Below are 27313 nucleotides of genomic sequence, written 5' to 3' on the forward strand. Positions count from 1 at the left end.
CATTCACACTTGTTTCAGTAATTCTGTATTATAAAATGCTCTGTTCCACCTTGTGATGACAGCAAGTGGTAGTTTTAAAGTTAACAGCTGTCAAATAGCTTTACTCTACAAAACACTAGAATAACCATAAGTTGTTGCCTTACAGTTGAGATTGTCACATTAAGTCTACATTATCTTCTGGTGCACAGAGAAGCAATGTTACCACGAGGAGGCAAAAATAATAATCAAAAATAATACCTGTAGCTTCAAAGTTTGACAGTTTCAGGGCTGAAATTATGCAAATGATTCTAGATGTATGGAGTTTAAAAACACAATGGAGCACTTCCTGTATTACCACATGACATCACAAGGTGGAACAGAGTGTTTTCAGTTTTAGAGAAAAACTCATTCTAAATATGCAGGGTTTGTGTGTTAAACATGTGTGAATGAAACAGAACACAACTCCAGGTTTGTTTGTGATGAGAAAATAGCGTAATATGGGCCCTTTCAATGGTTGAGTATTTGTTTGATGTCATGGTAATAAGCTCCATTAAAGTTATCGAAGTGTGTATAGCTAAAAACATACAGTCATATTTTATAACAGAAAAAAATGACTTAGGCGATTTGTGGGCTGGATTGGGCCTTAACTTTGGCGGTTTTACACTTGACTTTTAAAGATTCTCACTGCAGGCCAAACTTCTGTACAGCCCAAATAATGAAATAAAACATCCCAAAAATGATTTAACTCTCTTTTCTAAACGTAAACAATTCATTTTAATATTGTTTTGTCTCACTGGTGAAGAGCTCTATATTAAATCAATGGGAGGACAAATTAGTCACAAATTTTACTCTTTTTTTTTTTGTATAGGCGTTTACTTTAAAAAAAAAAGATCTACATATATGTTTACTGTTGTTGAAGTATAGATTCAATTTATATCAGGCATTTATGTTTTTCTTTTTTAAGTTACAACCATACAGAGACACAAAGTCATAGTTACATCCCTTGCATCTGCACTGGTTCCCTACACTTTAACATAGAAATTGTATGTAAAAGGTGAAACAAAATCATAAGTCAAATAATTTACTGAATCTATGTTTTGAACACAGATGGTTAAAGTGATCTGAAGCAGCTTTATGCACAAACACACACCCGACCTAAGATGACGACTGACAAGCCAACACTATTCCCCTATGGTCCAACTCACTACATCTCATCCACTTTCACACAAACAACTAGATCCAGCATCTTGTAGTGGGAGATATGAATATGAGTCATTGACAAACTAACCAGGGCAACTAGTGACTTGTAAGTAGCAGGTCTACTCTAAGTACTATTATTCATGCGCAGTTTTTGCTTTTACTCAAGTACAATTTTGGCAGCAGTACTTATACTTGTAACTGAGCACATCACTGGCCACGTAACTTTTACTTTTAGTATTTTGTAATTTTACTAAAAGACAAATTTTCCATACGCTGGTTGCCCCAGCCTCGGTAATTGAAAAGTGTGTGCGCGTGCGTGTGTGGAGGGACGGGTCGAGGCTCAGATTACGTGGTGGGCGTGGCCTGCTGCTGCTGATGTCTGCGTGCGTCCTGACGCATGGCCCGCAGGTAAAACAACTGTCCGTCTTTAACCGCCTTTTTCTCCGTCTTTTCTGTGGTCTTACTCTAAACCGGCTCTGTACGCGGTGACCGGAGGAGCCCCCGCGGCGGTGTGCGGGTGCTCTCGGACTGTCAGCTCACGTACGCTGCGTGTGGCTCCTGTTTTAGCCGTTAGCATTTTACCATTAGCCTCGTTAAAAGTTCACAGCTGCGTGAGGCGCGTGGCCCCCGCTCGCGCTCCCTCCTCCTGCGGTGACGTCACATAAAGTTTGTGCTGAAGTAAACACGGCTGACTGCGCACGCGCGGTCCTATTCTGTCAAGCGTCTTTACTCTTTATGACTTCAAAATCCCTAAAATCAAACTTTATTATGATGGACTGAATCAAAACACAATTGGAGGTTTCTAATTATCGTTTAGAAGTTATAGTTTACTAACGGCATGTGACGTTCAATAAAACCTCTATGTAAAATAACATATCGCCATGTCACTGAGATTTTTAATTTTTTATTCGACTTAATCCCGCTTTCATTTCAACGCTGACAAAACATTACAAAAATTGCAATTCTTAGACTAAAGCACTAGGCCTTTAGTTTTTAGTTGATTATTTGGTTCGTGGTGTCTTAGTCGACCAAAATTTATATGATCATTTTATTTAGATAATTATTTATATGGGACAACATTAAAAAGGAGAAGTTAGTGAATGAATTAGCTGATTTGGCTTTTTTTAATATGTATAAAGGCAGATTAAACTCATGACAAGTCTTTATATAAATACACTATTTCCTAGTACTTTTTTTCTGCATAAATAGTTGTTTTTGCATGAACTCCTTTGCAGGTGTAGTCCTGTGGGTGCAGGTGGGTCAGGTACATAGAGATACGTAGTTTTGAGAGATTTTGCCACGCCCCTTTTTAGTCCACTAATCGATTGGCAGGACATGTCTTTAGTTGACCAATTTTTTTAGTTGAAAATATTAGTTCTTTGTCAGTACCTCAATTAATTATTATTTGAGTTGTTATATAGAAGTTTCTGTTAAAGAGGAGGTATTTTACTTCAATGGCATATTAATTGCTAGCACATAACATTTAGATCATCCTGTTTCCTTTTATTGCAGAAAACAACATGTTAATGTTTTAAATAAGTTTGAGTTTCCTCTCTCTCTTTTCCTCACGCAAAATCACTCCCCGTTCAGAGTCCTGTGACGACACATCAGCACATATCCCACTAATGACACTACTGCACATCGCATCAGGTATGTCAAGTTGATGTGTGTACAGTTTTGTATCCAACTTTTGTATATTTATAGAGAATTGTCATGTGGGAGCATGGATGAAGTAGGCTTGTGAGTTGAGCATTGCACAGAATCATTTTTTGTCTTTATTAAATATACAAAAAAATAGAATTAAGACATAACAATTATCAAATAGCTGAATTAATATTCCGTTTTAACCCCCTCCACGCTCCTCTTATCCAAAAGGGAAGTTTCCAAAGAGCTCATCCCTGAGCTGTGTTTGCAGGTACTTCTTAATTTTGTGCAGAAAGTAATATTTGAATTTTTATTAACACAAAGTTGTTCTGAGGTTACATGAGAGATAAATAACAGCTACTAACACATTTGGCTCAGTTTTGTCTTATTTTGTTGTTTAAAGGAAATAAATGCTATTTTCAGTCTCTTCACTGGTATCGATTGATATCGAGCATCGGCAGATATTTCACGTATAGTATGGAAATTGGTTTCAAAACTGTAAAAGCTGGAACGTTCTATGGAATTACTTACCTGAGGAACCATCCACTCAGATATAAGCACTTTTCAAATCTAAGTTAGAAACACACTTTATATAGAACGCCATTTGTTTTGTACAGTAGTGCAGTTATTATTAGTAGTGATCTTTAGTGATCTCTCCCAGGCTTTCCTTACGGTAAGATTCTTTGCCACTCCCACACAACAACCCTCCATAGATATACAAAAGCGTGATACAAAACTGCACACTGTAACTTGACAAACCTGATGCAATGTGCAGTAGCTTCATTAGCAGGATGCACGCTGGTTGTGTTGTGATAGTGCTCTGAAGGAGGAGTGACTTAACATGGGGAGCAATGGGAGGGGGGAATCATACTGTCAAAAACAAAAGTGAAACTTATTAAGCATATTAATATGTTGCTATTGGTGAATACAGCATTTTCAAAACTGTAATAGGTAACATGATATGTGTTAGCAAGTAATATCCTATAGAAGTAAAATACAATCTCTTGAATTGTTTTTATTCATTCATTTTGGGCAGGTGCAAATTAGTCATGTAATTTTATTTGCACAAGCACTTTATTGGGCTTGCACAATACTATTATGGCATAGTCATATTTCTGTGTTGTCATTGTGTTGTGTTGTCTGCGTACAATTCAATCCTGTGTGTTTGTTCCAGGTGTTACCCATGTTCTAGGAGTCTGTAGTCCCAGACCTGTCTAATTCCTGGTCTGCGTATAGTGCGGGCTTTGATATGTGTTCCTAATGTGTGTTTGTTCCAGGTATTAGCCATGTCCCGGGAGCCTGTAGTCCTGGATCTGTCCCTGCTGGAGGGGACCGATCTGAAGGAGGCGGAGCTTGTCAAGAACTCCCTGTCACTACAGCTCAACTCAGGTCTCACACAAACACAAATCCTGCTAACATTTAATGAATAAACCACAGTTTCCAACATGCTGCATATTGAAGACACTTGAATAATAAATAAAATAATTAATTTGTCTTAACATTTTCACAAATAAATTGCCTGGGATGCAGAATACACACTTCTTCAATACTTTATGAAAATGTGAGTCTAGTCACCAGTGAGTCTTCCCAAGTGCAGATGAGTATCAAAACAAATATGGCTGCTTACGAGGAAAAAAGCAAGGAAAAAAATATTGCAAGGGACTGAGAGAAATCATAGATTTCGCGCTGGCCGCCACATTACAAATAGGAAGTGAGCATGGGTGTGAAGTTGTTACTTCGAGCTCTGGTTGCAGTTGACTATATTAGTCTGGACTTGCTAGGCAGACAAAGCTGGTTTACGAAAATGCACTAACTTGTTAGCCACAATTTTATTTTTTTTACATTTAAAAGTAATTAAAATTATGTAAACAATTCATTTGAATATTGAACTATGTTCCTGCAAGTATGATAACCTTGTAAGTTACTAGTATTTTCTTGCATTTAGAACTTTAATGTAGTAGGGACAATTAATGGAATTACAAATTGGGGTTTTAAAGGCTTCAAATCATCTTCCAATTTATTGTGTCTACCGTACATTGGGATTATTGAGCCCACTTGAATATTGGTTCTTTTGTTTCGCTCTCTGTTTTTAAAAGCTCAATCTGATTAATTTTAAAAGATCACTGCACATGTTTTTAACCACTATTCTACCCTCCCTTTTTAATGTTTTATTCTTTGATTTGTGAATTGTGTTTGTGTTTTATGTGTTTCACTGAAGCTGCCTATCCAGGTCGTTGTTGTAAATGAGAAGTTGTTCTCAATTGACCTACCTGGTTAAACATTGAATAAATAAATAAATAAAATATAGCCTGCACCAGCTACATTTTAAAAGAAAATACATTTTGTACATATTTAGGTCATACATAAAGCATGTTACAAATATGATGTAACATGAGATATTTACATAGAAAGATGGTGCACGGACGTTTTTTTGAGTTTTATTTAAGACACGTGTTTTTTCAGCCTGCGCCTGAAAATCGCCAGTATGGCACCAACACGCTGTTAACATGGGATGAACATACCTGCAATGTTTAGAAAATAAAACAGCACCAACATGGACCATCGGCTTTTATTTCCTCTGAAAGATTTTGTCGTCTTTTTACATTGACTGATAGTGGCAGGGCGTCAAAAATGAGTTGGATGCCTTTGCATTTGAGGACAAACGGCTCTGATGGATGCCATGGACGTACGTCGTAGAAAAGTACTTGACGCGCATCCAGGGCGTCCATTGTGGTGTGCGAGTGCCTTTGGATGTTTTGTTTTCCCAGTTTCTTTGTGAACGGTACAGACCAGGTTGAGAGAGTGGCTTTAGTGTATTTATTACATAAAACCCATCAACAGAGGTGATTGGCTCAGTGGCGGCGTGTTTGGGTCCATCACTAGCCTTTAAGCCGGTGTACCCAGAATAATTAAGTTGCCTGTAGTTTGTGGCTGATGTCTTTCTACTTTTTCTGCATAATGATTTTACTACATCACTAGAGCGTAGTCTCTGATTGGCTGACGCTGCTCGTCAAATGGCAAAAAAGCTTTTTCAACTCTGTTCACACGTCCAAAGTGTCAGATGCCAGAGCATCCGATGCATCAATGCTCAAGATGTGTCGTGTCAAAGCCAGATTTGCACTGCTCTGATGCTTGAAAACGTGCTGCAAAAATGCAGGGTGGCCAAGACACGCTTCCACCATAAACTTTGCATGTAAACTCAAAGCTCCTGACGCCCCTGTGTGAACGCACTATTAGTTCTTCCCGCTGCCGCCTCCAACGTCACACCATCAATTCATTGATACCAGGCTTACATGCAGTGGCTCCATTTCATTCTTTGATGACCAGATTGATTGCCTTTACCTTAAAAGCTGCATCATATGCATTTCTTCGTGTGGTTTCCATGATGAGGGTGTGTGCATGATGGGAAAAATGATAGCTCAGCATCAAAACTAGTGTATTCTTCAGCATGTAATCTTTCCTCACGTCTGTTTCACTTTTGCATTTACTCCTAGAGAGTGCCCCCCGGTGACGGTTACCCAGTAAAAATCTATAACTTAACTGCACCGTTGTATAGGCCGCAGGGTTCAAAGCAGGGGGAAAAAGTAGCGCCTTATAGTCAGAAATTTACGGTAATCTGTAATGACAAAGTTATCCCTGTCCTGGATCTAGTGTTGTCAAATGTAGTGAAAATCAGATACTAAGGCTGCTATTGAAACTAGATACTAATTTGAACTGGTATCAATACTAAAAAAGTCACATTCACAGGACAGAAATGAACCTTTCCTGAATAACTTTAAAATCATCTTGAGCAAAATGTGTAAGATCGCATGGAGTATAATACGCCCATGGACCACTATGGAACCTACCTGGACAACTGAGGTATTACACAGATATAAGGCCACATAGGAATATAAAACAACAAGTACCGTATGTTCTGGACTATAAGTTGCACTTTTTTTTTCATATTTTGGCCGGGGATGCGACTAAAATATATAATTACACATCTTTGTTATTGTCACATTGACAGCGTCTGGAGCAGTGCTTAATCTACTTCCGGAGCAGGGGGAGTTGTTCACTAAATCCCTTGAAAACTCGGTGTCACTTCTGATTTGGAGTGAGATCAAGAATAAACTTGTTAGCTCGTTTTCTATGCTTTAGTTATCTGATTAATTGCTAATATCTTATGTTAACATACAAGACGCATATTTAGTTCACTGTTTATGCTTCATGTACTTGTTTATATATGTGTTATGTAACGGTTGTTTATACATCTTATAGTTCACTTGTTTGACCACCAGATGGTGCTGTTGTGTTTGTAATACCTGTAATTTCATATTTAATTTCCCCTTCATTTATAAGACCATAAAGATGATAAGTTTTCATTTGGGGGGGAATCGATAGAATTTAGAACTGTCCTCAATAACTGAATAACTAATGTTATTATGATGAGGCTATTATTATACTACTGTTTGCCAGCTGGAGCTCACGTGGACGCACTTTTCACTTTTGTTTTCTTCTTATGGCGATAAATAACAAAGGCAGCGCTGTGGAGCACATGCTTTTGTTTTGATAACTAAGATTTCACTCGGTGGTTTCCTGAGTGAAGAAGGATGATTATGGCATACTTTACGTGGACTCATCTGGCTGCATCTTTATGCAAATGCTCTCCACATGGATGTACTACACCACATTTACTTGGGAATTACACTTTTACCAGGACCGAGGAGGAGTTTTTGTCTTTGGTTTCAACTTTACGCATGGATGCTGCAGACTGACTGTGGACATTATTAAGCACAACACTTTGACTGCGACTGTGAAAGTTTTGCACTGGAGACACTGTTTCTTCAACTCTTTTATACTGTGCTTTTGGCACTTGGCACAGATGTTACCAATGTCTACAACGTGAATGTGAGCCATTTGTTGGTGCAGGGGCAGTTGTGACTTGTGTTGTGACCTGCACTGCTGTTAATTCTCTTGGCAGCATTTGTTGTTTTATCTCAGAACACCCTGGACACACTGACTGTCCATCATCTTACGGGTTCAGATATTGTACCTACTAAGCGTAAACTAATTGTTTCCCATCAAATTGGAACAATATTGTAAATATTTAGTTTATCATGAGTTTAGTTTAAGGTCACGAAAACTACTTCCTGTTTTCCAGTTCAGCTTTTTACGCAAATGTGAAATCTGACCCGACAGAGTACTATTTAAGAAACAATTGAAAAGTAAACTATAAAGTTTTCGGTTCACTGGTTTGTTTACTAGCAGGTCATAGTGGTATGTATATTTTCCATGCGTTCATATGCAGTTTGATGTGTATTTGTAATATGAGTCAGAGCTTAAGTTATTTTTTATGTGTTCTACGTTGTGAACTGTGATAAAGAAGTAAGTAAACATCAGTAAAACAAACTCTCGTGTCTCTCGTGCTTGTGGACAAGTCGCCACATGTTACGTTAGTGTAACGTATCTGATTAACTGTTAATATCTTTCATAAACATACCAGACAGTACATTGTTTATGTTATAGTAGCGTGCTGCACTGCTGTTCAGCCTGTTTTGTCTATTTTATTGTTATTATAACTTGCCGTTGAAGATGTCTGTTCTTGGTCTCAGATATTGTAAAATAAATTTCCCTCAAAAAAGCGATGAATAGACCAGTGCGACTTACATGTTTTTTTCTTCATTATTACGCATTCTTATACTCCGGAGTGATGTATAGTCAGAAAAATACTATGATTTAATGTTGAAAATCACTTTCTATCATCTAAAGAAAAAGTGTTTTCTACTATCATCCTGGTATGGGATTGTAGTCAGTATCAAATCTATTCTTTAGTATCGAAATCGAGTTTGAAATTTTAGCATCGTGACAACATTAATGCTAGTGGTTCAGAGCTCTCCAGGTGCTCTGTGGTGGTGTTAGGGACAGAGAGAGGACTGTTGACACCGTGAGAACAGGTCATTTCAAAACATGAGGTCTGTCCTTTAGTTTGATTATGTCCTGGATTGACCTCCTTACCACTCAGACAACACAACGACAGAAACATAGACAGATGCTCTCAGGTCACACAAACAGGGATCAAAGAGTTTATCTACTCACCTCATTGTATCAAGGTCAAGAGATTCTTGCACTGTGCCCGTGATAGATTTATTGAGAAATAGTTACATAGTTGTTGTTTTGGAAATGTGCCAAATTAGAATTACTAACATTTCAAACTTGATTTTGTTACTAAGGAATAGACTTACCAAACGATACCACAATGATAATAAAAAAACACTCTTTATTTATATGGTATATCTGTGTAATCCCTCAGTGGTCCTGGCAGGTTCCATAGCGGTCCATACACACGTGGACAAAATTGTTGGTCCCCTTGGTACCCTTTAACCAGTGAAAGCCAGACATTGCTTTTCAACCACGCTTCAACAGAATTACTTAAAAAAAAATAAACTCATGAAATAGGCCTGGGCAAATATGGTAGTACTAGAAAAGACTGAAAATAATGTGACTAAAGGAACATGTTAATCCAAGGTGTGTCCACTAATTAGCATCACATGTTTCTACAATTTTGTAATCAGTCAGTGGGTGTCTGTACAGGGCTACAGGTCGTCACTGTGCTGTTTGGTGACATGGTGTGTACCACACTCACCATGGAGCAGAGGAAGCAAAGGAAACAGTTGTCTCAGGAGATTAGAAAGAAAATTATAGACAAGCATGTTAAAGGTAAAGGCTATAAGACCATCTGCTTAGCTTAATGTTCCTGTGACTACAATTGCACATATTATTCAGAAATTTAAGATCCATGCTGCTTTGCTGCATCTGGCGCTTTCATTAACTGACGGGTACCAACAATTTTGTCCACGTGTGTAGGTGTGTACTAGTCTTAGTCTTATACTTCTTCTGATAAAACTCAAGATCATTCTAAACCTATTCAGGAAAGGTCATGTCTGTCCTGTGATTTTTTTTTTTTTTTTTAGTATAGATACGTGCTCTGGTTTTATATAATTTTTAGTATCCGTTAGTATCTGATTTTCTGTACTTTGACCTAAAACAGGGTGATATTTGTGACATATTGTGGTTGATTTTACTTCTACCACAACATTTATGGGCACTTTTTAGCACATTTTTGATGGATTGCCCTATATTGTCTGGTTATTCTTAACAGGATAATAAAAAAAAATAACAATAAAAAATACTTATGTGTGTTTGCGTGTTCTTCAATATGATGCTCTGGTTTCCTACATCACCCTAAATGCAGATGAGTCAAACCTCCATCTTAACTTGGGACGGTCCAACTACAGCCGCTAATTTGTTTTACATGGCTTTCTAATGCGGAAGAACCTTGTTACCACTGTTATACTCCATGTGAAATCAGAACTCTGCGTAGGGCCGAGATCTATGGACAGCAGTGTTTCCCGTAGGTTTTCTGGTTTGGCAGAGGAGGTTTGGTCGTGGACATGCATGTGCACAATCAGGTACTGTACTTGTGTAGATGAGGGAGAAAAATATAGACCTATATATTATTACTAATTGTGTTTTGAGATAAATTAGGTGCTTTGATTGTTGTTTTTGCAAAAATCCACACTGTTTCTCAGTTCTCTGTGATGTCTTTTTTTCTTTTTTACATGTAAGTTTGTTTTTACCTGAACAGAGCTTGTGTCTCTGATTGGTCAATCCGCCTATCAATCATGCCCTCTGGAATCAAGAAGTATAGAAATGGCTCTAGACCCACTCATCCTTTTTTTTTTTTTTTTGGTCAAAGTGTGTGGTTCTGGCTGGATAGGTAAAGCACTTTTAGTAGTGGGACTGTTGACTGTTGACCTTTATATTCACACCGATTTAACTTAATGATCATTTTAATCCTGTTATTTAATAAGGTTAGGATTCAGTTACTAGCGTGTTAAAACTGAAAACATGCTGTGTTTAACATGTGCTTCCTCTTTTAGACAGAGGAGGCACCGTCCTGACATCCCTGGTGGACTTTTACCTGGAGACATTTTCTTCTCAGGCTGTTTCTCTGCTGTCTAATGCCAGGGAGCAACTACACAAGGTAAACTCTCCTGTCCTATGTCCCTCAGCCAGTGGCGGTTTGAGAGAATTTTCATTGAGGGGGGCAATGGAGGGGTCCAGATTATATGAAGAGAGGAGAGAGAGAATTTTTCTGCAAATTCTTGTACATAATTTCACTTGAACAATGAAGGTGATCGCTCAGACACCTGCAAATTTTATGGTAACTGATGTTTTAGTGACTTTTAAAAACTGCTGTCATTGCTGTGATCTACAGTGGATATAAAAAGTCTACACACCTCCTTTCAAATGCCAGGTTGTTGTCATGTTAAAACATTACATTAAGATAGAATAATTTCACTACTTTTTTCACTTTTTATGTGACCTATAACCTGTACAATGCAATTGAAAAACAAACAGAAATCTTTCAGGGAGGTGAAGTAAAAATAAACAACTGAGAGAATGTTGTTGCATAAGTGTGCACACCCTTTTATAAGTGGGGATGTGGCTGTGGTCAGATTTAACCGATTAAATCTTTGAAACTCATGTTAAACTGGAGTCAGCACACACCTGTCACCAATTAAAGTGCCTCTGACCAGCCCCAAATAAAGGTCAGCTTTTCTAGTAGGCTTTTCCTGACATTTTTGTAGCCACATCGTCCAGGTCTCTCACTGTTGTGTCGGCCTACGGGCCAAACAGCAGTGCAGAGTACCCGGCCTTCTTGGAGTCCCTGGGGGGGGGGGTACTAGACAGTGCACCAACCAGGGACTCCATTGTTCTCCTGGGAGACTTCAATGCCCATGTGGGTAACGACAGTGACACTTGGAGGGGCGTGATCGTGAGGAATGGCCTCCCCGATCTGAACCCGAGTGGTGTTTTGTTATCGGACGTCTGTTCTAGTGACAGTTTGTCCATAACGAACAACATGTTCGAGCACAAGGGTGTCCATCAGTGCACGTGGCACCTTCTCCCTGATCCCGAGGAAGGCTGGGGATATGGACTCTGAGTGGGCCATGTTCTCCACCTCTATTGTCAATGCGGCTGCTCATAGCTGTGGTCGTAAGATCTGTGGTGCTTGTCGCAGCGGCAATCCCTGAACCCGGTGGTGGACACCAGAAGTAAGGGATGCCGTTAGGCTGAAAGAGGAGTCCTATCGAGCCTTGTTGGCTCATGGGACTCCTGAGGCAGCTGATGAGTACCGGCGGGCCAAGCGTGCCACAGCTCGTGCAGTCGCAGAGGCAAAAACTCGGGGTTGGGAGGAGTTCAGGGAGGCCATGGAAGAGGACTATCAGACGGCCTCAAAGAAATTCTGGCAAACCGTCCAAAGCCTCATGAAAGGGAAGCAGCTGAGATGGCTCGGGCATCTGCTCAGGATGCCTCCTGGACGCCTCCCTAGGGAGGTGTTTTGGGCATGTCCCACCGGGAGGAGGCCCTGGGGAAGACCCAGGAGGGAATTATGAACATTTCCAAATACCAGTCAGTGTTGGCACAAGACCTTCGGCCTTCTGTTAGAAAGCTGAAGATGAAGAGGAACTTCATCTTTCAGCATGACAATGATCCAAAGCACACATCTGAATCAACAAAAGAAAGGCTTCACTGGAATAAGATTGAGGTTTTAGAATGGCCCAGCCAGAGTCCAGACCTGAATCCCATTGAACACCTGTGGGGTAATCAGAAAACGGCTGTGCACAGGAGATGCCCTCGCAATCTGTCAGATTTGAAGCGGTTTTGCAAAGAAGAGTAGGCAAATATTGCCACATCAAAATGTGCCATGCTGATAGGCTCCTACCCAAAAAGATTGAGTCATGTAATAAAAGCCAAAGGTGCTGCATCAAAGTATTAGTTTAAGAGTGTGCATATTTATGCTACCAGGTTATTTTAAGTTTTTGATTCTATATTTTTCCCCTTTAAAGTTTTCAGTTTGTTTTTCAATTGTATTGTACAGGTTATAGGTCACATTAAAGGTGGAAAAAGTTGTGAAGTTATTTGTCTTGCTGTCGTTATTTTACATGAAAAAAAACTGGCATTTGAGCAGGGGTGTGTAGACTTTTTATATCCACTTTACCTCAGTTTTCTCCTCCACTGGTACACACCCACTGCTCTGCTCTGTACTAATCAGTGATATGCATAGAATTAGATAGCATCGCATTGCCATTTTTGCACAGATTAAAAAAAAAAAAAAAAAGGAATAAATAAATAAAATGTAAAGCTATCCATAGCAGGGGCTGACAGCATGAGGCACATGTGATGACGTGAAAGTCAGCAGACATGTTTCTTTTATTATGTTGTTTTAGCTCAATATTGCAATTTAAAATGTCCAAAATATAACATTATCATCCACGGATGACATTAGATTATAACTATATAGCAGGCAAAAGCACAATATGTCTTCCTTAAATTCTTTCATGCCATCAATCAACCATCCACAGCTAACTACAGTTCACACCTGCCTTGTTTCTGAAGGTGCTGCTGGAAAAGCTAAATGATGCTCTGAATAAATCTGCAACACGATTGGCTGCTGTAACACTGCTGGGTCACCTGATCAGGAAGCAACCTTCGTGGGTACACCTGGTTACACGCTGCCCCCTGCTGGCCTCCCTGCTGCGGTGCCTCAAGGTCTGTCTACATAGCCAGCACACAACCTCTACCCGACTAGAGACTGCATTGTCCTGGTGACAGTTCAGATTTGTTCTTTGTTTTTTGTTTTTTTGTCTACATAACATTTATTCAGCTCCAAACCTGTGACTTACATGTTGAGTTTTTGTAAATGGTCTGATCAAAGCTCTTTATAAACTAGCACGGGTAAATGACCAGGCATATGACTCTATGTACATCTTATGTCGTAGTTCCCATGTAGAGTTGTTGCATTGGTTGTCAACCACAAAATATTTCCTTGCAAATCCTGACTGCTGACTAAAGAAGTACAGTCTAAGCAAGACAGAATTCTGAAAATTACCTAGTCTAACTGACTCAATATGCTATGGTATCACTACAAGGACAAAGAACAGAGTGAACACCTGTTTAGTTTTCAGATAAAAGAAAATCTCACAGCAATAACTTTGATACATTTCATTCAGACTGATGGTGATGCTGTAGTCCTCTCCACTGGAGTCCTGGTGCTGGTGACTCTATTACCTATGATCCCACAATGCGGGAAGCAGCTAGTCTATGACTTCTTCGACGTGTTTGGGCGACTAGCCTCATGGAGCCTCAGGAACCCAGGTAAAATAACAGCACGGCACTGTTATACTCCATGTGAAATCAGAACTCTGCGTAGGGCCGAGATCTATGGACAGCAGTGTTTCCCGTAGGTTTTCTGGTTTGGCAGAGGAGGTTTGGTCGTGGACATGCATGTGCACAATCAGGTACTGTACTTGTGTAGATGAGGGAGAAAAATATAGACCTATATATTATTACTAATTGTGTTTTATCTTAGTTATATTTCAATTTGCAGGTATTTATTATTGTTTAAACAATCAAATGGGTGTAAAGAGAAAATATTTACGGGATTTCTAGGAATACAGTAGGTTCTTATGCATTAGCGGAACAGATTTGGTAAAGACGTGCATTTTGACAATAGGAGATTAGCATCGCATGATTGACTGGGCAGGGGGTTTGTGGTATGCCCTGCCGATATAAAGGACTATTTGCCTGGCAAGTCCAGAATGATATCTATATTTTTGATACAAATGGATATCAATCTGGTCACCATTACCTTGTGTCGCGAGCCAGAACCAAAAGTCCTCATGCAATTAGGTTAATTTATTTAAGTGATGCATGTCAGTTCATTGGTCACCCATTATTTAGAATGAAATCACATTTCACTAAATTAAATTAAGAGTTTAGTGTTCAGTCACTGATTCAGTAGAAATGTTTTCAGTCTCCAGTGATATTTTTATCCCTTTTCCCTTGTAAGCAGGATTATATCATTTTTTTCAATGTATTTAATTTATTTTTTTAATAATAATCCAGCCAATGGTGATGGTATTACACATTTTTTTAAATGTGTATTCTTCTTGGGACATTTTGATTTAATTACGAATTGGAATTCTTGCTTCCGTAACATAATTTGTCCACAAACCTTCTATATTAATCTCATGGTTTAAAGCTACCATCTGTAATTAGATTGGCCCACCTGACCCTGTTGTATTATCACCTCTACAACTACATTGGCTGCTGTTTGATAGTGTTCCAGCTTTGGCCTGACAGATGAAGACTAGAGATCACACGTGAGCCTGAACAATGGCTGGGGGAGGAGTCGTCCAGCTCACTCTATAATGTCGTGATGGCATGTGAATAGGGATGGGACAATATTTAAATTTAGACTCACAATTATTGTGACTGAAATAATCATGATTAATGATATCATTATAGGCGGAAATCACGGGGGGGCAGGGGGGTCCAGACCCCCCCCTTTGCTGCCAGTGTTCCCCTCTCCTCTTGCATTAATGATGTATAAAAATTTGCGAATTATGGTAAAACCTATTTATATATTAGAATGTCTACAGTATCCACACACTTGACTGTCATTAGATAAGTATGAAAAAAAAAAATCAATCCACCCCTCCTTGTTGTTGCACATTGGTTTAGTCCATTGCTCCAACAATACGCATACGGGTGTCAGGCCTGTACGTTTGCTTAATTTTTCGCATCAAAGAGACAAAAAATCTGTGAAAATGTGTCTGCCATTCATTTAGCTAATTAAAAAAAATTGTATTGTGGCCTAGACAACCCAACAAACGATTAATTGCGGTCCTTTTTGATCACGATTAGCATATATCGTCCCATCCCTACATGTGAACCTATAGAATGTTATTGGTCTTGTTATGTTTTGCAGCTCAGGTGCCTGTGTTGCAGCTGCTCCACCTGCAGGGAGCACTGTACTCACTCTTCCACAGGCTCTATGGCATGTTCCCTGTAAACTTCCTTTCCTACCTGCGTCTGCACTACAGCATGAAGGAGAATACTGACACCTTCCACCGAGTGGTCAAGGTCAGCAAAACCCTTTGGTTCTGGTGTAAACAATAAAGCAGAAAGAGACAACATTTATATAAGACCAAAATAAACTATGTTACTACTATTCTATTACTACTATCTACTATGTCAAATGTTATAAACAAGCTAAATAAAAATTTTGTAGTGTGGATAATTTTATTAAGAAAACTGGTCAATTTGATCAAAGCCTTTTTTGGAGTAGCTCATGGATCAGCCAAATAATGTGAAATGTGCAGTTAGATACAAAATTGTTTTATTTATTTTAGCCTATGTTGGATCACGTCAGAGTCCACCCAGAACTGGTAACAGGAACTCAGGACCAAGAACTAGACCCTACCAGGTAAAGCTCTCCTTTTCTGACCTGTTCAGTCTACCTGCACTCTTTGCCCTGAAATCCAACCAGTGACTGACTGCTTTTTAATGATAACTTCAGCTCGCTCTGCTTCGGTTCGATCTGCTTCAATTGCTCTAGCTCTGTTCTAGCTCTGTTCTAGCTCTGTTCTAGCTCTGTTCTAGCTCTGTTCTAGCTCTGTTCTAGCTCTGTTCTAGCTCTGCTCTAGCTCTGCTCTAGCTCTGTTCTAGCTCCCCTCTCTCTTGTTGAGTATGCTCTTTGCACTCTCTCGTGTGGAAGAATAGCACTACTATGCATGGTTGTTGGGCAGCACAGCCCTGTACCTGTAGCCCAGGGGTCGCCAACCTTTAACACCAAATGAGCCATTTGGAACCAATTTCCATGGGAAAAAAAACACTCGGAGCCACAAATATTTTTTGACATCTAAAATGAAGATAACACTGTATATATTGTTTTATTTTGGTTTGTTTTTTTACCTGTACGCTTTGTGTCAACAACTAGAGTGTGCTTATGACAGGGATCCCCAACCTTTTCACGGACTGGCCTTCTACGCAAAATAAATATGGTATAAATAAGTTAAGTGCATAAAAAGTACAACTCACCATATCGCTGCATCAGTGAGAGCCCCGCACTTGTGTCTTTGCGATGAGGTGGTCCCATCGAGGAGTGATGGGAGAGAATGACAACCACAGTGTGATTCTTATGTCCATTCTGCTCCGCGATTTCTTTCAAAAAACTCTAAATCTTATCTTTTAATCCCAGGTGCTTAGTCTCCATGTGCCAAAGTAGTTTTGAAGGTTTCATTGCCTCATTTGCTTTTCCCCCGCATATTACGCAGAGCGGACTCTGCACATAAGAGTCACCTGTAGCGACAAAACCATATTTTAAGTAGGACTCCTGGTGTTGTCTATTAAATTTATCTTTCTTTTTCTTGGAGGTCGTGGGCTCCTCTTCTTGCTCCTCAGTTGGCCTTTTCCCCTTTGTTAAAAAGCTCTACAAAGACTTTTGTTTTGGCTCATTTTCACTCGCTTGTGGCTCTACTTTTGGGCAATGTCTCTGATATACTTGCCACTACATCAAATAGATTTCTGTGGCGATTTCCTATCAGGATTTTCATTATATATCTACGGACAAGCTTATTAGCGCATCATGAGGGACATACGAAAGTTACATAGGTGAAGATCCTCCTGCTCCTGAACCTCTGTGCACAGCGTCTGAAAAACAGGGCTGTGCTGTGACGTAAACTGTCGTCTGTGAGGCGTGAGCAGTGTTATTTTTAACAATGTTCTGCGAGTATGACGCTTATTTTGAGCAACGAAAAATAAGAAAATATTATTTTATTTTAATATTTCAAGATCACAATGATCATCACAATAATCTTCCAATTACAATAAAAAAAGAACTAACACAAATAAAATACTCTTCAATTAAATACTTAAAATTTACTTTCCCAAGCCATGCAGAGCCACAATACAAGGATGAAAGAGCCGTAGGTTGCCGACCCCTGACCTAGCTGCTGAGGCTAATTCCACCACATGGGCCACTGAGCTGGACCATTCACTTAAATAGGCGGCCACATTTAAGCCCTGGGGCTTGAATGCTCTATGTAGAAATTGACGTCTTTGTTTTCTCCAGATGGCGTTGTTTTGAGGTCCACGACATTGTGATGGAATGTTCACGTTTGTCTCTGGACCCTCTAGAAGCATCCAGTGAAGACCTGCAGTACTTCTCCTCCTCATCTTCCCTCCCCTCTCTCCCCTCTTTGTCCTCTCTGCCTCTGCCTGTCACTGAGGAGGAGAGCAGCCCCGGCCCACACACTTCTCCGCAGGTAACATGTTGTACTGTGATTACACCTTGGCACAGTTGCTCATGTGTGTTTGCGACTCTCATTTACATAAAAGACGTACTGTACTGTAAACTACTTTTAGTGCCTTGAAGGTCGAAAAGTACTTTATAAATGTTAACCATTTCTAATGTTTACTTATTCCATTGTCTCTACTGCAATATAAATATCCTGATAAAACCATACTTATTAACTGTCTGAGTAAGAGAATTGTTAGCAGTAAAACAAACACTGAGACCATGGCCAGCTAGCTTGTCCATTTGCACCACACAAATATGCACCCTGTGCCTGTATTTGTGCTCTACCAGGCTGTAGATCTGGACTGGAGTCCCTCATCCCACTGTGGCCTGTCCACACCTCCACCTGAAAGACACGCCCCCTCCACACCGAGCCCCGCACCTTCCACAACCAGCCCTGCCCCCTCGATTCCAGGACAAGCCCTTACAACTACACCCCCAACTCCAGGTTCCGCCCCTTCAACTCCACGTGCCGCCCCTTCTACCCCAGGCCACGCCCCTTCCACTACAGGCCCAGCCCCCTCAACTCCAGGTCATCACATAATCCATGTTTCTCTTTATGTTCACTCATACTTGGGGATCAATGTTTATGTAGTTCCATTCATTCAACTCTGACTCTGCGCAGTTGTGACATCACCCTTCCAGGCTTCCGTACCTATAGCTCCATCCCCTGAGCTCTCACCCGTCTCCTGCGACCACCTCCAGGTGAAATTATTCCCACTTCTACTGTGTACAGATTTTGCAAACCATTGTATTACATGAATGAATCTTTGTCCCAGCAGCAGCACAAGCAGCTAGTCACAGTACAGGATGGACAGAGTGATGTCATCAATATCCAGTCAGAATCATTCGTGAAGACTCGCCCCCCAACATATGCTGACCACAGCCGCTTAGCTCAAGGCCCTGCTCATTCTGTTCCTGACCCGTCATATGAGGCGCTGTTTGATCTGGCTTTGCCTCGAGCTGCACCACTATTTGTTGCCAAAAAAACAAAGGTAATTTAAGTATTTCATTCATTCATTTAAAACTCCTATAATATGCAAAAGTGACTCATGTGAGCATTTAGCCATGTTATAATGCTTTTACCTCATCAAATATAACAGGTGTTTTGTTTCATTCACACATTTTGGAGTAATCCTGTATTACTAGGCAGTCTGCATCTCCAAAGCTCAAAATGCTCTGTTTCACCTTATGATGTAATTTAGTGGTAGTTTTGAACTGTTTTACTCTTTATTACTTTAGAATACCTTAAGTTGTTGCTTTTATTTTTGATTTTTTTTTTTTTTAACCTTTTGTTCAGTTGAGATTGTCAATAAAAAGTCTCTAATGGTGCGTTCACACCGGGGTATCAAGAACGCGTTGGACGTCTTTTCATTTGAGGGAAGACGCCTCTGACGCACGTCTTGGACACTCTGGATGCCAGAGCGTCCGTTGCGCTCTGCGAGTGCCTTTGCATGTTTTGTTTTCCCTGTGTCTTTGTCAACGATGCAGCCCAGGTTGAAAGAGTGGCTTTAGTGAATTTATTACATAAAACCCTCCAACGAGGCTATTGGCTCTGCGACGTGTCTGGGTCCGTGACTAGCCTTTAAGTTACCTGGTGTGCTCAGTATAATTAAGTTGCCGCTGTTTGTGGCTGATGTCTTTCTACTTGTTCCAGATAATGACGTCGCTTTGTCACTGGAGCTAAATCTCTGATTGGTTGACGCTGTGCATCGAATGCCAACAAAGCATCCGACGCCTGAACGCTCAAGACGCACCGCGTAAACGTCAGAGTCGCGCTGCTCTGACACTTGAAGACGCTCCGTAAAAACGCAGAACGACCAAGACACGCGTCCTCTAGAGACTTTGCATGTGAACTCGACGCCTCTGACGCCCCAGTGTGAACGCACCATAATGGTGCACAGAGGAGTGAAGCAGTTTCAATGAGGCTAAAACAATAGCTGTAACCTCAATCTCTGGCAAATCCAGGGCTGAGAGATTCAAAATTATTCTAGTTAAAGTGTTGATGATATCACAAGGAGGAGCAGAGTGTTTTCAATTTCAGAGAAGAACACAGCAAGAAAAATGAAGAAATGTGCAGGATTTGTGTTTTAAATGTGAATGAAACAAGACACAACTCCAGGTATGTTTGTGGTGAGGAAACAGCATTATAACAAAGATAAAAAAATAGTGCCATATAGGCCCTTTAAGTCTAAACCAGGGATGAACGTGATCTAAGCCTGTACTGAGTCAGGACTGAACCAGGATAAAGATCAAATTGAACCTGGTGTTGTTTGTGCCCTACAGGAGGCACTAAAGAGAGCTGAGCTGGACCACAGTCCGGTGTCTCCTCTGGAACTGTTGGACCAACTGAAACCAGTCCAAGACCTGCTAATCCTGCAGGGAGACCACGCCCACCAACAGCTGCTTAGGTCAGTCTAGGCAAGGCCTGTTCAATTAATAATGCTTTATAATCTAGGCCTGCCACAATAACAAATATTGAAATATCATATATTGATAAGAAAATACAATAAGAAAATATTGGTGATAAAATGATAATACGGAAAGTAATGGAACAGTCCCGGCCACTTCATCCATTCCAGTTCTGGAAGTACATTTTTCATTCAGACTTTTTGAAAAATGTAAATATTTAAGAGTTCAGAGGCATTGTAGAGGCTATGTGCTAACTAATATCCATACCATAACATGGTTGTTTAAAAAAAATATGTTTAAAACTAAATATTTAGCGAAATATTTTAATAACTTTGCAGTTTATAAAGGTTCAGAAGCAGATTTTACATAAAATTATAGGTCTTATGGTCATTATTTACCATGTAGCTGATTAACCCTGAGCAAGCCCTGAGAAAGTCTCTGAGAAAAAGGAATGGGAAATTAACTTTCTTAACCGGGGGGTGGGCTGTCACTGTTGAGCTCCATTTACGCCATTGACATGATAACTCTAAAGCAACATTATCCCCCAAAAAATATTCTTAATGTGTAATATGGTTGATAAAAACATGAGCCACAATAAATAGCAGATTGAGATACTTAAGTATTTTTTTTGTCTATAATGAGTTATAGAATTTATGTACTCAACCCTCCACAGCTCAAATCTAATTATTGAACATAAAACAAATAACAAAACTTAGTACTAAGACAAAGTACCCACAATAAATATTGACCCCAAAAAATTATTGTTTCATCAAACACATACTGAACAATAAGTCGATAGTAACTATCGTGATAGGCCTAACTATAAAGCAGGATACTCCAAGCAAACCAATATTAAAATATCCTCTATCACTAAAAGGCCTGAGTTGCAAGTAAATAGCAGAATGAACTAATAACTTGACGTAAAATTTATTTATTCTACACCTCAAATCTTACATTATTACATACAATTTTCAAAAAAACTCCCCATTATTGCAAAGAAATAGTACACATGATAAATATTGAGCACCAAAATATATCGTTTCAGGTTTCATAGACTGAACATACACGTATTAGACCCAAAAGTCACATTGCAATTTTATGCATGACAAAAGGGTGGCTGTCAATCTATGACCACCAGGAATCACTCACACACCACATTCAGAGGGGCAAAGTGGGTGGAGGTGTCTTGCCTAAGGACACAAGGGCTGGGGTTGAACCATCAGTTTTCTAGTTCATCTTTCTAGTGTGTGTTTCAGGTCGGCAATGAACAAGTGTATGGACCGCAGCTCAACAGGTAAACTCCACAAGCTGAAACACGAGGGACACGTAAATAAAGAACCAAGCTAATTATGTTTACTTAGACCAACCGTGGCTCTTCTGCAGGACCCACCCCTCTAACTCCATCCATAGTGCCTCCTGCAGTTTCAGTGGAGGAGCTGAGCATTGAGCTGCTGCTGGTTCAGAATCAGCTCCAGTTTGAGAGGTTTAAGAGACAGCAACACGCCATAAGGAACCGCAGACTACTGAGGAGAGTCATTCAGACCACAGCCCTGGAGGAGCAGCTTAATGCTATGGTGAGTGCCAGTCTCATTTTAAGACAAAGTGCCATTTTGACTAACCTGGCTCATGGCAGACTGATATGTGCAGCACTCTGAATTAAATTCTACACATTTATCAATCTTGAAAGGCTCTCGCTGAATGTGATCCAGAAAGCAGGGAATGTCATGACAAATATTTGAATATGATTGGTCGAAACATCACAGTGAAACAAGTTGCAAAATCAATCTTTTGTTGCATCCAGTTCTGAGAAAAGCATACAGATCTTTCCCTACACAAAGCTCTTCCTTCCTGCATATTCTTCACAAACAAAATGGTCTGTATATGCTGATAACAAAAGCCCAAGTTAAATCTGTCAACTGGACAAAACATTGTAAGAGTGAAGACGTTTCGCTGTTTATCCAAGCCGCTTCTTCAGTGCTGGTCAAATTGCTGGTGGACACTGCCTTATATCTGTCTGAAGGGAGGATCTAACTACACTGAAACTGTAAACAGCTCTTGTCTCCAGTTTCAGCCCTAACAGCCCTATTCAACCTTTAATGGCACTAATGGCTCGTTTTGTTGTTCTCTTGGGTCTGAGGATACAATTATAGATGGGGGAGTGTCGTAACGACTGACAGGGGAATCAAAGAGACAGAACTCGGGGAAAAGTTTAACAATGTTTATTGACAGTTTTAAACTGCAAATGAAGGTAGATCAATGAGGGATTTGAGAGCGGGCTGTTTGCCATCGTCCAGGAGTGGAGTGTGAGCAGCGGAGTCAGAGACGAGGTGCGCAGCGGCGGTAGGGGTGCGCTGGGTCAGAAGAGGTGAGAATCGTACCGGTCGTGGAGAGCAAAAATACACAACTTAGAATGAGTCACAAAGAGCAAAAACATGAAACTGAGCGAAGCAGAGTACCACAATGGATATCGGACGACCTTGTGCTGAGTGTCAGGTCCTTGCTCCCCTTGTCCTCTCCAGGTGCAGCTTGATCGCTGATTAAGTGCAGGTGTGCACAGGAGGAGCCCAAATCGCCGCCCAGCTCCAGGCTCAGATACAGAAGGGAGGGGGGAAAACAGAGCATAAAATGCAGAACAGACTGGGATCATGATAGGGAGACATTATGTCTCAGGCCCCCATTCCTGTTTAAGGAATGTCTTTCCTAACAAAAATAGCTTCTTTAACTCCCCTCTCAAATCATTTCTTTTCTCTAGCTAAGATCTGTAGCTCACTATCTTCAAAGGAGTGGTTAGTGGCTTTGAGATGTATGGCGGACTGGGGTCCAGAGGAGCTCTCGGTGTTGGTACATTCTTTTATGACAGGGGTGTCAAACTCAATTTCACTGAGGGCCACATCAGTAAAATGGTTCGTCTCAAATTTGCAAAGATATAAAAAATATGTCTGTGTAACTGCGTAACTCCTGATAAACTGACATTTTAAGACAGTCATACATTTAAATTTACCTTGTCACGAGCCACATAAAATGACATGGTGGGCCGCATTTGGCCCCCGGGCCTTGAGTTTTACACATGTGCCGTAAACAGACGGAGTTTGCTGTGCGTGTAAAAGGAGGAGACTTGATGCAAAGATCCGCACGTAAAATTACGCGCTCATAATTGCCTAATTTTACGCACTGTTTTGCAGCAGTTTTGCGTTTTAAACAGTTTGTAGTTTGTAAATATATATTTATTTTGACCCATACCACTTGTTTTGACTGTATTTTATATACAAATATACATTATATATTGTGTTTTGATATGATATATAAATGTACAGTAATAGAGCAGCTGCAGATACAGATTCCTCTCAGTGTGAGTTTTCAGTTGAGCCTCACTGATGTCTGTGGTTGAAACATTCAAAAGTTATTGCATTTTTTCCAAACTTTCTCCAAATGTCTTCATTTGGATAGATTTGGAGAGGCCTGGACTTACTAATGATAAAATGAGTGTAAAACTCTCGTTTTTACAGGTATTGACCTCAAATTTGAAATGTGGGTGGTCAATAAGATTTTCAGTTGAGATATAGTGTATTTTTGTCCCCAGCTCCTACTGCAGCTTTCTACACCTTCATTTTAACAAAAACATTTAGACAAGGATGAGAAAAATAATTTTGTATGTGTGTTCCAAAGTGTATAAAGCAGACAGCAGAAAAACTTACAGTGATTCTGACACCTGTGGGTAAAACTATAGGGTGTTACCTTTACAAAGACCCCAAACTTGTGTATTTATTACTGAGGGTTCAATAATGGTGATCATTTTAATTTGGAGAGGTCAGAGCAAAGGCAATTTCACCAAAATGAGCCAGAATGCTAACAGGAATGGGGGACCTGAGACATAATCTCTCCCCGATCTATAATTGCATCCTCAGACCCAAAGCAAACCAAAACAAAGAGAACATTAAAGCAAACCATTGGTGCCATTAAAGGTTGAATAGGGTCGTTAAAGCTGAAACTGGAGAGCTGTTTATAGTTTCGGTGTAGTAAGCTACTCCCTTTATACAGATATAAGGCAGTGGCCACCAGCAATCTGACCAGAGCTGAAGAAGTGGCTTGGATGAGCAGCGAAACGTCTTCACTCTTACAACGTTTTGTTCAGTTGACAGATTTTACTTCCACACAAACCTCATTGCTGCTTCATGATTGGTCCACCCTGGGTGAATTTGAACCTTAGAGCATATGACAGTATGTCAAGATGTTTTCTCGTGAGTTTGTAAACTCACAAATATCGCAAGAATCCATCTTTCAAGGTTTCCTTTTTGATCCCAAATGAAAGATAATGTTTCTTGAAATGAGAAAGTTTTAGTTAAATAAAGTCATCCACTTCCATCAAATATAAAACCATATAGGTTTAATACAAAAATGTACATCTTCTTAATTCAAACTAGCTCCTGAGTATGAGACTGTGTGTACAGCTTCCTAGAAAAAAGGAGGTTATCTATGGTAAGAGCAGATCTTGCAGAGAAGAGGGTCAGATGGGGCAAAGGATTCACTGTGGACTCAAGTGAAAAGTTGTTTTTATTATGACGCTCCTTTCCCTGACTTGACTGTCCTGTAGAGGGCACAGCTGGGTGTGCTGGAGGCAGAATTGCGTTTTCTCAAAGACAGTCTGGAGGTAGAGCAGAGGCGTTTCTCTGAGCTGAAGCGTCACTCCGAGACAACCACCTCCCAACTGCAGGCTCACATACAGGATCTGAGCTCCAGCCAGCAAGGGGCGCTACAGGACAAAGCCCGCCTCCAGGTAATGCACACATCTCTAGAAGATGTCTGAGTGCGTCTCAAAGTGCTGTTATGTGTATTTGAGCAACTTTGAACAGCAGAAGCAAGTGTAGAGGTTTCAATGGTGGTCATCTGGACACTGTTTTTGTGCTCTAGACGTTTCGGCTCATCCAGAAGCCATTTTACATTTGATGATACTGGTTTGAGACACTAGGATTTATCCCACTCTGAGTTCACTATGTAGAGGTATTTGTATGGAGCCAGTGTGTCTTTCTCAAGCTAATGGAAGGTATATAGACAATGGCAGTGTACTTTCACCATGTTCAAACTGCACATGCTGCAAACAGCTGTGGGACTTCCAGTGACCTATTCTAAACCTATCACTTACTTCTATTCAGGATCCTCCTAGCTCCTTAAAAGAACACATATTATGCAAAATGTACTTTTTGAGCTTTTAACCATGTTATACTGTTGTCCTTTGAAGAAAAATACAACTTCAAGTATGTTTTTGATTATTCACGTTTGTTTCAATAATCCATTCATCCAAAGTACTGTTTTCTGAATATTGATCATTTAGTTAGTTTAAGCCCATAAACCACTGGATACATTCTGTGATCAAATTGTGTTCACAGCAAACACATGGCTCTATTAGCACAGTATTCATGAAAGATAAGGACTTCAGTTGTTTAGTTTCTAAATGTTAATTCCCATTGCTGACAGCAGAGGGGGCTCTAAATTACCGGTAATCATTGTAAATAAAAGTGGTTTAGAAGGTAAGATTTGCAATATTTATTAACTTAGAAAATGTGAAATAATAATAATGTTTAAAGAGAGTTAAAGTTATAAAAATGCATCACACAGCTCTACACATTATAAATACTAATAGTACCATTGTTCTTCCTTCCAAATCAGTGTTTTGCCCTGTTTCCAGAGCGAGCTGCTGCAGTGTCAGACACGGCTGAAGGAGCAGGAGGCAGAGCTTCAGAGAGCCAATCACAAGGCCTATAATGCCCAGCACCAGCTGTCACAGCTGTCAATCAAAGTCAGAGCTCCTCATAATGTTATTACTACTGTTACATGAGATGTTAGTGCTGTGACTTGACCTGCGTGTCTGTACCTCTGCAGGTGAGCAGTGGGGAGGAGCTCCAGCAGCACCTGTTTCTCATGAACCAACAGTTGCTCCTGCTGCGAGAGTCCAATCGAACCCTGAGCCAGGCTCTAAGTGCCACTGGGAACAGCTCTGACACGGTACAACACCCCCGACCACATGTATGACACGCCTGACACATACCGCTATCATCATGTAAACCATTATACCATAATGGAGGAAAATGATTACCGTAAATTTCGGATTATAAGCCGCTACTTTTTTTCCACGCTTTGAACCCTGCGGCTTTTACAGCAGTGCGGCTTATATATGGAATTTTACTGGATAACGGACCCTGGGGGGCGCTCTCTAGCTGTAAACGTAAAAGTGAGACAGACGTGGGGAAAGATTCTGCTCTGAAGAATTCACTAGTTTTGATTTTGAACGATCATTTTGCGCATCATGAAATGGATATGATGCAGTTTTTAAGATAAAGAAACAGAAAGGAAACAGAGCAGGGGTCGGCCTTTAACACGCAAAGAGCCATTTGGACCCACTTTCCACATAAAATAAAACACTGGGAGCCGCAAATACTTTTTGACATCTAAAATGAAGATAACACTGTATAATAACAATAATGTAACGGAATAATGTAGGTTTTACTTTCACGGACAAGCCTTCTACACGTGGCAGATAAATATGGCAAAAACAACTTAAGTGCATTAAAAAAATACAACTCACCAAACCGCTGCATCATGCATCCCGCTGATTATGTGATTATGTCTACTCTACTCCGCAGTTTCTTTAAAAAAACAACAACAAAAAAACTCGTAGCGTATCGTTTAATCCCAGGTGCTTATTCTCCATGTGCCAAAGCAGTTTTGAAGGTTTCATTGCCTTATTTGCTTTTCCCGTATGTTACGCAGAGCGGACTCTGTGCGTGAGTCACCTGCAGCGACAAACCCAGATTTTAAGTAGGCATTGTCTGTTAAATTAATCTTTCTTTTTCTTGGAGGTCGTAGTCTCCTCTTCTGGCTCCTCAGTTGTCC

The 27313-nt window shown here is 40.2% G+C and overlaps 1 protein-coding gene across 4 annotated transcripts in view; it reads left to right on the top strand.

Annotated features, from left to right (window-relative positions):
* The first annotated feature begins 1510 nt into the window (after positions 1 to 1510).
* Positions 1511 to 27313, top strand: part of LOC117375956 (hamartin-like) — a 30796-nt gene continuing 4993 nt past the window's right edge. The window contains exons 1-17 of one of the 4 annotated variants that reach the window (XM_055224330.1): positions 1511 to 1587; positions 4101 to 4212; positions 10746 to 10849; positions 13270 to 13422; positions 13884 to 14028; positions 15644 to 15798; positions 16068 to 16141; positions 17789 to 17981; positions 18305 to 18545; positions 18639 to 18718; positions 18796 to 19008; positions 20300 to 20424; positions 21682 to 21719; positions 21809 to 21999; positions 25017 to 25199; positions 26109 to 26219; positions 26303 to 26425. In XM_055224330.1, the coding sequence (XP_055080305.1) occupies positions 1555 to 1587; positions 4101 to 4212; positions 10746 to 10849; positions 13270 to 13422; positions 13884 to 14028; positions 15644 to 15798; positions 16068 to 16141; positions 17789 to 17981; positions 18305 to 18545; positions 18639 to 18718; positions 18796 to 19008; positions 20300 to 20424; positions 21682 to 21719; positions 21809 to 21999; positions 25017 to 25199; positions 26109 to 26219; positions 26303 to 26425 (2274 nt within the window). In that variant the 5' untranslated portion in view covers positions 1511 to 1554. Of the gene's footprint in view, positions 1588 to 2769; positions 2830 to 4100; positions 4213 to 10745; positions 10850 to 13269; positions 13423 to 13883; positions 14029 to 15643; positions 15799 to 16067; positions 16142 to 17788; positions 17982 to 18304; positions 18546 to 18638; positions 18719 to 18795; positions 19009 to 20299; positions 20425 to 21681; positions 21720 to 21808; positions 22000 to 25016; positions 25200 to 26108; positions 26220 to 26302; positions 26426 to 27313 lie in introns of those variants that run through there. The other 3 variants (XM_055224332.1, XM_055224331.1, XM_055224333.1) reach the window with 3 other exon arrangements.

This window comes from Periophthalmus magnuspinnatus, chromosome 9, assembly GCF_009829125.3.
Source record: "Periophthalmus magnuspinnatus isolate fPerMag1 chromosome 9, fPerMag1.2.pri, whole genome shotgun sequence".
NCBI lineage: Eukaryota > Metazoa > Chordata > Actinopteri > Gobiiformes > Gobiidae > Periophthalmus > Periophthalmus magnuspinnatus.